We start from the raw sequence: 15,162 nt of genomic DNA on the forward strand, positions 1-15,162 counted from the left end.
GTGAGAGTTGAAAGGTGTGTTGAACAAGAGTTATATTATTAATACACCAACAGATCCAGGCATATGAAAAACAGATCTTAAGGAGTATATTTCCAGATTTTATGAAGGAATTGTGAGGAGTGTTAGAGTGAATTTAAAGGCAGACATTATAGCAGATTTATGGGCAATATTATAGCAGATTTTGTAAATGTTATTCAATTTTCAATTCAGGATGCAAATTATATTCAAGGTTATCTTTTCTTTCAAGTATATGTTATTTCTTATTATAATAAATCTGATTATTATCTGGTATGTTGCAGATGGGGAAAGAGCATTTATGAATTTCGATGTTCTTCTCATAATCACCGATTGATATATATATGCCAATAAGGAGGATCAAGCAATACCTTGACCGGTCATGTCTATTAGACATGACTGATCAAGATATTACTTGATCGCACCTCTTCAATCATAATCGCATTTAACTTATACCAATCGGTGCGCATATAACTAACAAGTTTAACCGATGCTAACCGATGTGCATATAGTTAACAAGTGAAACCGATACTAATCAGTATGTATGCATTTAATAAACCCGATAACAATCGGTATACCGTGCATTAGTTAAGAACCCGATTATTAACAATGTTATATATAAGAATCGAGGGATACGATCACAACTAGATCGTATATCATGCATACTCTTATTGATATAATATAAATGACATATCGAAGAGTAATTATATTTATCAGACGAAGGAATGATGACTAAAGTCTTATCATAGTCTATCGATGAGATAGATGATTGAATGAGACTTCATTTATCTCTCATTCAATCATTTATCTTACCGAGGCTATCATGTATCAACACTCCCTCTTAGCTAGGGAAGATAAATGAAAGACAACATATCTAGCATCACATTTCTCATGATGGTCAGTATTCCTTAAGTAATCTTACTCTCTAGGGAATCATATCACCTAGACATGTGACATGAAGTATCATCAATCATCTGATACAAGAAATCACATCACCTAAACACGTGACATGAAGTATCATCTAAACGCGTGATACAAACATTCATCACATCAACTTGTGATGACAAGATATCACCCAAGCACGTCATATCAGTATTGCCTAAACACACAATACTTTAAGAATAAGCACATGAGAATAGTTAAATTCTCAACTTATCCAGGTTGTGGTATGTGCACTAACATTTTATTCAAACGTATTACCACAACACAATCATGGCACATCCATGGCATACCAGAGATCCAACATGATAACTAGTTTTAACATCATAAGATCGTCACCTTATAATGTCTACATACAAGTGTTCATTATCTGAGAGATCGTCACCTTGTAATGTCTACATACAAGTGTTCATTATCTGAGAGATCGTCACCTCTTAGACATGAACACAGGGGGTTAAACCCATAAAAGACCTAACATGACAAAGAGGTTTACACATAAAACATCTTAATAAGTATAGGAGTACAAAGCAAATTAAATTTTAATCATACCAAGACTTTTTCTGAAGTGCTCAACTTTCACCCTTGAAAGTGGTTTGGTAAGAATATATGCTGTCTGATCTCCTGTACAAATGTATTCCAACTGGATCACATTCCTATCCACCATGTCTCGTACATAATGATATGGAATCTCAATATATGGAATCTCAATATGTTTGGATCGGTCATGAAACACCGGATTCACTGAAAGTTTTATACAATTTTGGTTGTCGCAATGAATAACTGTAGGCTTCATTGGTTCACCGAATAACCCCACAAGCAGCTTTCTAAGCCATGTTGCCTCTCGAGCAGCCATGGAGGCTGCAATGTATTCGGCCTCAATGGAACTCTGTGCTACTGATGACTGTTTTCTGCTGATCCAGGATATCATGGCTGAACCTAAACTGAAGCAACATCCTAAGGTGCTTTTCCTGTCAGTTACACTTCCAGCCCAATCTGAATCTGTGAATCCGTGTAGATCTAGTTCAACTCTCTCATATTTCAGACCAAGTTTTAGGGTACCTTGTAGATATCTCATGATATGTTTTACTGCTACCAGGTGTATCTCCTTTGATTCACATGAACTAACTCAAGGCATTAACTGCATAACAGTTTTCTGGTCTCGTATTTACAAGATACATCAGGGACCCAATTATTTGTCTGTATAGAGTAGGATCTAGAGGTTGTGATTCTGTTGCAGCTTCCTTAAGTTTATGAAGGTTTGTTTCCATTGGAGAGGTCATGGGTCTGCAGTTTAGCATTCCAAATCTCTTCAAAATATCCAAGGTATATTTACCCTGGTTTAGTATAATGCCATCAGAATTCTGCCATACTTCCAAACCTAGGAAGTAATGAAGGAGTCCCAAGTCCTTCATATCAAATTCTTTAGCAAGGTCTTTCTTACACTGATCTATGAGGTGATCTTTTCCTGTGATTAACATATCATCAACATATAAAATCAATATCAGCATATCACCTTTGTTTTGCTTATAGTAGAGACTTGGATCTGCATCATTCTTTGAGAAGCCTAGCCCTGAGAGATAAGAGTCAATTCTTTCATACCAGGCCCTGGGAGCCTGTTTAAGCCCATAAAGAGCTTTCTTGAGTTTACATACATGAGATTCTACATCATGAATCTCAAACCCTTCAGGTTGCTCTAGGTATACTTCTTGTGTAATCTCTCCATTAAGAAATGTTGTCTTTACATCCATCTGATGTACTTTCCATCCTTTTGCTGCTGCAATGGCTAAGACTGTTCTTACTAAGGTATATCTAGCTACAAGTGCAAAGGTTTCTTCATAGTCAATTCCTTCCTTTTGTGAGAACCCTCTGGCTACAAATCTAGCCTTGTGTTTCTCAATGCTGCCATTTGCAGCATGTTTGATTTTGAAGAGCCATTTGGAGGTGACAACAGATTTCCCAAGTGGCCTAGGAACAATCTCCCAAACATCATTTTTCATAATGGATTGGTATTCCTCAGACATGGCATTCTTCCATACTTGATGTTTAAGTGCATCTGATACATTATTAAGTTCTGCTTTTAAAAGATCATTCATGAGAGCAACGTAGTTGATGAGTTTGTTAGGCTTTTTGCTTTCTCTGAAGGTTCCTGAAGGAGCAACATATTTTTGAGCTTCTTCTATAGTTTTGGTGGCTCATAGATTTTCTCTAGGTGGGTTTTGAGTTTCACCTACATTTTCCTCAAGACTCTCCCTCTAAAGCTCAGGAGTAGGGTCTTCCTCTATGCTACGGGTAGGGATATAGACTTCAGGTTCTATTGAGCTTTGGGCTCTTTTGAAGGCTAAGTCTTCTTCAAAGATTACATCCCTACTCAGTTCACTATTCCTCTGACCAGGTATATAGATTTTGTAGGCCTTAGAGGTTTCACTATATCCTACAAGCATTCCCCTTTTTCCAGAAGGCTCTAATTTTAATCTCTTCTCCTTAGGTACATGAATATAGACAAGACACCCAAATATTCTAAGGTGGTTGATATCTGGCTTTGTTTTAGTAAAGACTTCCTCAGGGGTTTTAGCTTCAAGATGGGAGTGAGGACATCTATTTTGTATATATACAGCAGTGCTTGTTGCTTCTGCCCAAAGATTGGTATTTAGATTCTGATCAAGAATCATGGCTTTGGCAGCTTCTACAATTGTCCTATTTTTCCTCTCAGCTACCCCATTTTGTTGAGGATTATAAGGTATAGTAAGCTCCCTCTTAATCCCAACAATTTTACAAAAATCTTCAAACAAATCTGAGGTGTATTCCCCCCCATTGTCAGTTCTTAAGGTTTTGATTTTATTTCCTGAGTAGTTTTTTGTTAGTGATTTAAATTCCTTAAACCTATTAAGGATCTCTTATGATTCTTTACATTTCAAAAAGTAGATCCAAGTTTTCCTAGAGTAGTCATCAACAAATATTACATAATACAAAAATCCCCCTAAAGAAGGTACGGACATAGGTCCACATACAGCAGAATGAACTAACTCTAGAACTTTGTTTGTTTTCCTAGTACTATTTTGAAAAAACACTCTTAGCATTTTTACCTAGGGCACATCCCTTGCATGCCCCTGAATGATATTGCTTCAACTTAGGTAGGCCTGTGACAAGGTTTCCCATTGATGATAAAGCTCTAAAATTCAGGTGACCTAGTCTTCTATGCCAAACTTCATTAGCATCTGTAGTTTCATGGATTAGGGCTAGGTTGGGCTCTATGCACAGCTCATACAAGTAGCCTTGTCTTTGACCAATGGTTTTAGCTTTCTTGATAGATAAATTCTTTGGCCAAGCCAACACTCTGTTGTCCATGAAGGTCACTCTGTACCCATTATCCTCTAGTGTTGATATGGAGACTAGGTTTCTCTTGATGCCTGGGACATATAATACTCCTTTAAGTTGCAATGATATGCCTGACTTTAGTTTGATGGTGCAGGTTCCAACTCCTCTGACTGGATGTGTGGAGTCATCTTCGATAGTCACTTCCTCATCATTCTCCTCTATCATGGAGTCTAGCACTTCTGTAAACCCTGTAATGTGTCTGGATGAGCCACTGTCGATCACCCAGGAGTTAACCTTGTTTGATGCTTGGTTTGTAAGTGTTGAGTAGAGTACATACTTCTCGGAGTCATCTTCCCCTTTAGATTTTCCTACTTTGGCAAATGTGGCTTGTTGTTTGGCTCTTTCCAAACATTTGGCAACATACTGTCCGAATTTGTCACATCTGAAACATTGAATCTGTGAAAGATCCTTCTTGAAGGTGTTCTTGCCATGACGACCTTTCCTCTTCCTAAATTGTTTCTGCTTGCTTTTCTTATTGGAGTTTGTATTTAGGACTTGAAGATCTTCATCTATATTCTTTTGTTTGATATCTTTCTTATTTAACCTTGATTCTTCTTGGAGACAATCTGCCTTTAGCCTTTCAAACTTTGGAAATTTATCCCTTGCACTGATGCCTTGGACAAATGTTTCCCATATACTAGGCAACCCATCTAGAGCAATGAGTGTTAATTCTTTGCTTTGGATCTCATATCCAAGGGTTGCTAGCTCATCCCTTAGGGCTGATATCCGCATGAAGTAGGCATTGACTGACTCCCCTTTGATCATAGCTATATGATTTATTTCTCTCTTTAAAGTCAAGGTTCGACTAGCATTGGATATCTCAAATGCATCTTTAAGTGCTTTGAACATGTTGTAGGCCGTTTCATGTTTCCTTATGATGGGCATAATATTATTCCTCACCCCATCAACTATGATTTTGATGGCCTTTTCATTTCCCTCTATCCAAGTTGCTTTGTCAGGTTCAGTCTCAGGTTCTGTAGTTTCAGTTTTTACAAATGATTAGACTTTATTTTCTCTTCAAATCATCTGAATTTTGAACTTCCATGCTGAGAAGTCATCACCTCCTCCGAGTCTATCTTTGAATCTGATAGTGCTAGCCATTAGGAGAAATGATATGTCGAATATATGCTTGTCTTGAATTTTCCACAAAATTGAATAGCCTCAGGTTCGATTTAACTATAGCTCTAATACCATGTAAATGTTATTCAATTTTCAATTCAAGATGCAAGTTATATTCAAGGTTATCTTTTCTTTCAAGTATATGTTATTTCTTATTATAATAAATCTGATTATTATCTAGTATGTTGCAGATGGAGAAAGAGCATTTATGAATTTTGATGTTCTTCTCATAATCACCGATTGATATATATATGCCAATAAGGAGGATCAAGCAATACCTTGACCGGTAATGTCTATTAGACATGACTGATCAAGATATTACTTGATCGCACCTCTTCAATCATAATCGCATTTAACTTATACCAATCGGTGCGCATATAACTAACAAGTTTAACCGATGCTAACCGATGTGCATATAGTTAACAAGTGAAACCGATACTAATCGGTATGTGTGCATTTAATAAACCCGATAACAATCGGTATACATGCAGTTATTAATAAACCCGATAACCATCGGTATATATGCAGTTATTAATAAACCCGATAACAATCGGTATACCATGCATTAGTTAAGAACCCGATTATTAACAATGTTATATATAAGAATCGAGGGATACGATCACAACTAGATCATATATCATGCATACTCTTATTGATATAATATAAATGACATATCAAAGAGTAATTACATTTATCAGACGAAGGAATGATGACTGAAGTCTTATCATAGTCTATCGATGAGATAGATGATTGAATGAGAGACTTCATTTATCTCTCATTCAATCATTTATCTTACCGAGGCTATCATGTATCAACAGATTTGTGAACAGACTTATAGCAGAATTTGGATAAGAAGTTCATATTGGTGAGGTCGGTGCCTGTGAAGTTCCCAAGTACTTCCCAACCAAAAACACTGATCCTATTGTAGAATGAATTTCTGAAATTTTGTTTGTTTTCTGATTTTTTTTGGTTTTTTTTTGGATTATGAATTGCAATTGAAATGATGCTGGGAACAAAGATACTCAACAAGAAATAATAATGACAAGCTATAACTGAAAACTTAATTTATTCCTCCTATGACTAATAGTCTAATACAATGGCATGCATACCAGGAAATTAAGAATTAACATTGTATTGTGATTCCAGAAGTTGCAGGCGGCTGTATCAGATCTGATCATGAGCTTCTCTTGCAGCAAACTATGATCCTTCCTCCTCAAAAACCACGCCAATAACCTTCCATGTGTTAGGCGCCAACTTTGATAAAAAAATGAGCCCAAAAAGCTAAGTGATTTGTCTAGAATGATCACGCCTGGGGCAAATAATGGTACGGCTGGGGTTAGGAAGGTTGTACGGCCTGAAACAGTTGTGCCCAGCAATGAATTAACACTTTTGTAGGAGAAATCTGCCTTCTGCAGTGAAATTCAGTCTCAAACCCTTAATGATTCTTCACAATTATTTTGACTTCTGAATGAAGCCAAACTCACAGGCAAACCATCAGGAGATATTTCACACCCTCATATTGTAGAAACACTGAAGAATGATTGTTCTCCAATGTCAAACAGCTCTGGAAATGCAGAAAGCCTTGGTTTCTCTCCTCCAAACGCCAAGAAGTCATGAAAAGAGATTATCAAATGCTCAAAAGATGAAATCGATTTCTCTCGGCTGCCTTATATATTTCTTCCAAGAAGTCGATCCCTCCAAAAAGACATTTAATTTGCATTTATTATGTTATAAGCTTGCATTTTAATATTTTATAAAAATCTCCTTGGTATAGGCATCCAAACAATTAATTAAGTGGCCTCCTTTTGTGATAAATGGACCCTTGAGTTATAAAGTGCAAATATAACATTAAAATATAACTTTATGATAAAACTTATTATTAAAGTTACCTTCAATAATAATTAAACGTTATAAATTATGCAAAAGTTCATACTTCACCAAACCAACTGAACACTGGGATTGGCACTGCCAATCATAATACATCCAGGTGCCTTCCTATAAATAGTAACTCTGAACTCCCATGATCCCAAGGACTTACTATAAATAGTAAGTATGAGAAATTGAACTCTGAAACCTCTGCGAAGGCCAAGCCTGAATCAACTGAACTCTGGAGAAGAAATAAACCATTCATTGACTAGGTCTTTGCCACAAGGGACCCTCTATCCAATCCCATTAGCCTACGAGGGTCAACTGATGGGCTAATCCTGCTGACAACTAAAGTCTAACTAGGAGGGGAAATTACAGTGCCTCGTATTGGTGAGTTTGGTGTCTCGTATTGAAAGATATTAGTGTCTTATTGAGTTGGTGTTCAAGTATTGAGGATTGGTGTCTTTCGTAGGTTGATGCCTACAAACTTTGTATAGACAAGTTTATATAAGCAATATTTTTGCCGTGGTTTTCTCCCACAAAGGTTTCCACGTAAATTGTGTTCTTATTGTGTTCCTTATAATTAGATCTTCCATATGTGCTAATGTTGGATTTAGTTTTGAAGTAATTAATTAAGTTTTTGGAAAAGTAAAAGATTGTCATTATACTGATTCACTCCCCCCTCTCAATATAACTATGTGCTAATCAATTCATTAAGCTTAGTTGGCATGTATAAAATATTCAATATTGTCCCTTGTGTTCTTTTGATATCCTTTGAGCTAGTGATGTTCTCCAATCTTTTTTTTCCAATTAAAAACAAAGTAAATTATAATAATTATAATACCTTGAGATTACGCATTTGAATAATAGCTTCGTGTAAGGTTCCCTCTACAGCTTTCGCTTGCTCTAAGGTGGTAATGTGATCTGGTTCATTACCAAAATACCTGAGACGTCAATCAAATATTTAAATTATTGAAATTGTTAGGAACATCATAAAACTATATTAGCTTGGGAAACTCAACAAAATAGAGCTATGTTTGACTCAAAAATACAATAAGAAGTTGAGATGTTAAAGGTGTATAGATCTTTAAAGTTTTCAAAAAGTTCAAATTTTCAAATGCTGATTTTTTTATTGTTAACTCTTCCAACTATTAAAACTCTAGACAGAGATTGAGCTCTCGTTCTTATTATTTAAAGTGTATGAAAGATTATTTAAAGCTATTAAAAGAGGGATTTTTGTTAGAAAATGTATGAAAAGTCATTTATTCTCTTTGCTAATATATCATCACATGGAAAGAAATTCAAAATAAAACTTCCCAACATATTATACAATGGATATATTAATCCAAATCCCATACATTGATTAGATGTTGCAATGAAGTCATCTCTTTGATCCTATTATACATGAAAAAAAAAAAACAAGACAGATTGCATTTACGATTAGATCAAACAAAGCTTAGAAAATAGATTTGATTCAAATCAATCACAACAACATCATATCTTTGGTTTATGGTTTCTGTTTGAGGGCATTACACAATGCATGCACTAATATGTGAATAAACATGTATTCTAAGTTGCCAATTTGAGTTCAAGGTCAAATACCAATTCCACATCTAGTTTATTCTAACAAGTAACCAATTTTTTAACACAAATTTGGTAGAGTAATAGTTTAAATTAAAATAGCCATACTTTTCATATAATATACAAAATCAAATACATAACATAGCCAATATTTAATAATTCATAATCTATCGTATAATGTTAAAATGGTACATATAAAAATATAGCAATTGTCACTAATCAAACATGCAACTACACATGGAAACATTATACAAATCATTAATTTAATCGTCATTAAGAGAAGCCACAAGCAATGAGCAATAATGGGATTTTGGGTGAGTAGAGAATGAAATGGTAGGAAGTGATATTAACACTTTTTCTTGGTTAGTGTAGTCAGGTAGTTACTTTTAATGTTAGTTTAGGTTTTTAGAGATACATTTTTATTTTCTATTTTTAATTAATAAAGGTATTTTCTTGATTGGGCATAGGTATGGCTAGTCATTGGGCTAAGGGTGTATCTCAAGTACATCCCAAACCTAGGCAAGACCCTAGACATACCCAAGATGTACCTAGATTGAGATCCATTCCTATTACAAACCATAGGAGTTTGTCATGGGAACATAGCATGCCTAGTAACATGTGCATTACATACCTACATATTTAGTATATGCATGAGCCTACATATAAAAATGAAATGTTAATTAAAGACTTACTATGAATAAATGAATGATATTGTTGAACCCTTAGGGCAAGGCCTTGATTATGGGCTTTTAACCAATAATTTTCCTCTTTGTTGTGTTGTAAACACACGTGTCCCATTGCAAATGGGGACTTATTGGTGTTTGTTTTATCATCTATCAAACATTAGAATAAAATACCAAAGGATACTCTATCCTCTCCTGTAAAACCTCTTCTTATGCTAAGATTGCGAGAAGATCATATGGCGATTCCAAGGTATATATGTGCGAACAAGCGACTTTAGTGGGATAGCTTCTTGTGTAGTGTATGCTGAAAAACTCAAGGGGGACTTACGCTTATCAACTGGTATCATTCAAGCTGCACTTAGGCAGATTTAACAATTTGTGCTCTATGTTTTTGGATTTTCTGGTTTAGGACTTCAAAAAAGGATAAAAGAGGATATGGTTTAGGAACTCTAACTAATTCTAGGAACTCAAGAGATGGTATAGACTAGGTGAGACTAACAACGATACTCTGTTTTGCCACACTTGGGACAACTACGCAAAGTATGTGCAATCGTCTAGGATTGTGCTTATGATTTTCACACGTAGGAATAGTACCAACAATTGAACAATATTATTCCAAGTAGAAGTTAAACATCCACGTTAAAAGCTCAGATTAACTTTACACATTGAATGGAAATCATCCATCCAAATAAAGTATGAGCAAAATCTCACCAATCTATACTATCAAATCTATCATTCATCTAACAACTTCAAAGCAAATAACTTAAGCAAATTTAATCTAAGTGTTGAAGGGAATATGCAACCATGCAACCTGTTGTGAGGTATTCACACATCGCCCCATTGCAAATGGGGACCCCCACTTTTCGCTTTTTAGGGTTAATCCTTCTCGTTTTCTAGGTTGTCTTAGAGTCTTTGCTATTAATCTTTTTGTTGAAGGGATAGAGTTTCTCAAGTCGCTAGAGGGTTCATCAAGTCAAGGTGGTCTCTTGAGGTTGGAGTAAAGACAGTCAGTTGTCAAGGCTTTTGAAATGAATGACTTGTATCTTGTTTGCAGGGTTATAATTGAACTGAGGAACTAAGAAAATCAAGTGAGTTGAGCATGATAGATAAATAGGACTCCTTTGTATCATGCCTAGGTTTCTTGTGTTATCTGATCATACTTCTGATTGCAAGCACAAGCCTTGGTTGTTTGAATGGTGTCCTCCTTAAATTTTTGCATTTAGCTCCCATACCTTGCCAAGGGTCAAGAGCAAACTTTGTCTTTGAGTCTCGTCCTCCCGAAGGTCATTGAGCGAAATTTTCCATCTTGACCTTGTCCTTTCAAAGGATATTGAGCGAGTTTTGTCTATCATGCTTTGTCCTTCCAAAGGACGGTGAGCAAAATTCTCACATCTTAACTTCATCCTTACCTTGTGTTGACGTGTATTTTGTACACTATCAAAACACAGAATAAAATACCTAAAGGGTACCTTATCCTCTCTTGAGTAAAGTCTCTGAATGCTGAAGATATCGCGAAACGGATCAATCGGGATGACTTCAAGGTTCTTGTATGTAGGATCTCTACGTGTGGATAAGCTCTCTGTGGTATGATGTGATTTGCTGGAATCACAAGGGGACTTACACTTGATGACTGAACGTCTGATTTGCTTTAAATATTGTTGGAATCACAAGGGGACTTACACTAGCCTTGATTTGAAAAAAAAAGGAAAAAAGACGAGGGCAAAGAGAGGATCTAATCCTAATACTAAGAATGTAGGAGCAATGAATGATCATTGATGAAATTCTAACTAAGTCTTGTTTTGACATCACAGGACCATCTCCACAAGGTTAGTGTGATCTTCGAAGGAAAACTTTATGATGTTCAAATCATCACTACAGGCATAGACACCATCAGGCTGATGCATATCAATGAAGAAGCGACAATTGAAGTTAAGCTTAAGCTGAATGATTCCAGTTGACTACACAAGGCAAGTCTGCAATCAACAAACTGCTAGTAGTATGGATATACGAATTTCACCATCAATCAAACACATTTCTTCCACTCATCTAATAACATGAAATCAAATATGAGAAGTATAGAGACCATGCAAATTGTCGAATCGACCCATAAATTTCACCATTTCTTCAATGAAGTTTTACAAGTCTTTTACAACAACATCTTGGCAACAATCTTTGCCTTCTCTCTCTACTCTACTCTAATTGCTATACTATTAACTGACTAATTCACTATTCCAACTATTCACTCCCTACTTTCTAACTCCTTTCTAACTGCTATTTCTATATATCTTTCACAAATGAAGAGTCGGGGCTTATATAGTGCCCATAATACAATTCGATGGCTAAGATCAATTTGAGATCAATGGCCAAGATTCAATAATGAAAACCCTAATTAGGGTTTGTTACAACCATTACATAACATTTAATGCTTGACCAATGATAACATTACATCTTTAGGACACATATCTTCTCTGGAAAAATCGACCAATGGATAGCTGGGGTAGGTACATCGAAGTTTGTGCCACCTCCCATGAGTTAGGTACATTGAATTTGGACATGCTGAGGTGGACCACACCGACTGGAGAAGTGATGACTAGGATGCCACCTCGTCTGATAGTTGTAATTTGGTAGATATTCAACTTGACGTTGCTGAGAAGCTAGCTTTAATTAACTCTTTTGAAACTATCTGCTTCTTCAACGAACCCTTGCTTTGACTTACTTTGTCTTTGACGTGCAAGATGATGATGTACCTCACCTTGGAATGCTGGATTGGAAGAAGTCATTCCTGATGATACTTGACCGAAGAAGGCCGTCCTTGTCGATGCTAGACTGGAGGAGGTCGCCCTTATCCTTGCTTGATCGTCTTTGATGATACTGAGCAGGAGGAGATCATCTTGATACCTACACAATATTTCACAATTAGTAATATATCTTGAAGTGTAGAAATATAGAGTAGAAAGGAAGATTTAAGATTTTAATTAGGAAACTTCATGATAAATCTTGAGTTATCATTTCCTAATTAACTATGCCAAACTTAGAATTTTCAAAATAAAAGTTCAAAATTCAAATCTTCAACAATGGTGTCAAGATGATTGCGCCATACCTCCTCTTGAGCATTAAACTCTAAGAAATGATGCAAAAATAGATGAATTTCGCTAGGCAAAATGTAGATCAAAGTTCTCCCTTGGATAAAATGCGCCTCCTTTAGCCTTCAAAAGAATCAACTCCACTTCCTTCTAGTCTTCAACAATTGAAATAAATTCACTCCAAGCAAACCAGATTTCGCACCTCTAATTAGCTCTCCAAATTCGATCTTAAGGCAATGATTGAATGATTTGAATTGTGGAAAAACACCTCCAATATATAGAGCGCTCACCCCTTTGCTCCCTCTAGGCCGACTTGGCAAAAAAGAGGTTAAAAATAAATAAATTTCCAAAAAGGGGGGGGGTGACTTGGCAAAATAAGTGAAAATAAGGCCTTGTGCGCTCTATATTTAATTTTAATTTAATAAAAATTAATTTTAAATGCCTTCACAATAAAAGTTTGATTTTTTAAGGCCTAAAATCAATTTATTAAATGCCGAAATTTTAATGTCAATTTAATCTTAATTTTCCACATGCCTCAAAATTAGCAATTTTAGCGGCCTAATGCAATTTGGAGAATATTAATTTTTAAAACAAGGCTTAATGAGATTTCATGAGGATTTCGCTCTGGACCCTCTGAGGATCAGGAGCGACTTTTGATTTTTAGCCTTGAATATTCCACATTTCAACTTGAAAATCTCCTGGAGGGTAAATTGATATCCCGTTAACGTGTTGCACTTCAAATTTGACATTTTTTATGAGGAAAAATAGGTGAAAATGCAAATTTCGCTCTGGACCTTCACTGAGGGTCAGGAGCGATTTTTCATTTTTTGCTCAAGTTTAGCACTTTTCAACCTCCAAAACTTCTTCAAGATGTTTCAACTAGGTCCTTTCATGGAATTGCAAACTTAGCTTTGTCAAATTTTGGGAAAAAGGTGGGTTTTTGAAGTTTCTCGCTGTGGGCCTTCAGTGAGGGTCCGTAGCGATTTTTTGATTTTGAGCTTGATTTTCCATCATTTTTCATTAAAACTTTGTTCATCATTTGGCAATGTCCTTCCTTAATCCACTCCAACCAAATTCGCTTAGGTGTTGCAAGGTAAAATGAGGTTTTTCAACAATATCGCTATGGGCCCTCTCTGAGGGTCCGTAGCGATTTTTCATTTTTTGACCAAAATCATTAAGTTTTAAAGGCAAAATAATATTCATCCTACTCTTGGAGGTCTTTTCTCCTTGTCCAAACCTTGCCTTAGCACCATTTTGAAGAAAACATGCATTTTTTGAAAATCTCGCTGTGGGCCTTCAGTGAGGGTCCGTAGCGATTTTTTGGTTCTAGGCAAATTCCTTCATCTTTTAATCTTCAAATCACCTCCAAGACATAACACATCACGTCCTCCTCCTGTCCAAGCAAGTTTTTGTCTCAATTCTTCAAACAAAGGAGAGAAAACTGGAAAATCGCTATGGGCCCTCTCTGAGGGTCCGTAGCGATTTTCGTAATTGCCTTCAAAATTTTGATTCTCAACAATTTCTTTTCACTTCAAGGCTTTTCAAACATCGTTTCAAACCCATGCCTAACCTTAGCTTTCCTCAAACTTGGGTGAAAAATTCCCATTTTAGGTTTCTCGCTATGGGCCCTCTCTGAGGGTCCGAAGCGATTTCTCGCTGTGGGCCTTCAGTGAGGGTCCGTAGCGATTTTTTCATTTTGGGTTGATTTCTTCTTGTGTTGATCCTCCAAATTATATTCAACGGATAGAACATGCTTTCCTTCATCCCTTCCAATCATAAAATCACTTTGATCTTGCAAGAATAATGCATATTTGAAAATCTCGTTGTGGACCCTCTCTGAGGGTCAGGAGCGATTTTTGCTACCTGGACCAAAATGTTTCACTTTTCATCTAAAAATTACTTTGCTAAGGGAGATGTCATCTTGTTCCTTGCTATGAATAAAAATTCATGTCCAAGAAAGGTCCAAAAACATGCACACAAAGAAAATCATTATGGGCCCTCTCTGAGGGTCAGGAGCGATTTTTCCTTTCCTGGGCAAAACTCCTTCGATTCATCATCTTTGATCAAGTCTGGATACTTCACTGTGCTCATTTCATCCATCCCCATGCCTTTGACATCTTAAGTCGACCAAATAAGGCTAGCAATGACCCTTATAAGATTTCTCGTTGTGGGCCCCCTCTCTGAGGGTCCGGAGCGATTTTTCGCTGTGGGCCCTCTCTGAGGGTCAGGAGCGAAATTTGACTTTTTGAACTCTCTGTCAGGATAATTTTATGGAATATAACATTTAAGTTATATTCCATATATACTTTCAGGATGTTTGAGAGTGGTTTCAGACCTCCAGTAGTTATATTGCAAAATCTAGTTTTTGGAGGTTTTTCAGTTTCCAGACTTAGCCAAATTTCAGGATCAGGACTTCATTCCAACAGGACCTGCTATCCTATTGATCTCCCCAACAGCACTCATCTTGCAAAGGCTAACAGACAAAACCCTAAAAGATCTAA

The 15,162-nt window shown here is 36.3% G+C and overlaps 1 protein-coding gene across 3 annotated transcripts in view; it reads right to left on the reverse strand.

The window, feature by feature from the left end:
* The window catches only part of LOC131027782 (agamous-like MADS-box protein AGL65), a 159,831-nt gene that overhangs the window by 51,927 nt on the left and 92,742 nt on the right, over positions 1–15,162 (reverse strand). For all 3 annotated transcript variants that reach the window (XM_057957871.2, XM_057957870.2, XM_057957869.2), the window contains one exon: positions 8,159–8,258. In XM_057957871.2, the coding sequence (XP_057813854.2) occupies positions 8,159–8,258 (100 nt within the window). The remainder of the gene's footprint in view (positions 1–8,158; positions 8,259–15,162) is intronic.

The sequence above is a fragment of the Cryptomeria japonica genome, chromosome 4 (assembly GCF_030272615.1).
Source record: "Cryptomeria japonica chromosome 4, Sugi_1.0, whole genome shotgun sequence".
Classification (NCBI taxonomy): domain Eukaryota; kingdom Viridiplantae; phylum Streptophyta; class Pinopsida; order Cupressales; family Cupressaceae; genus Cryptomeria; species Cryptomeria japonica.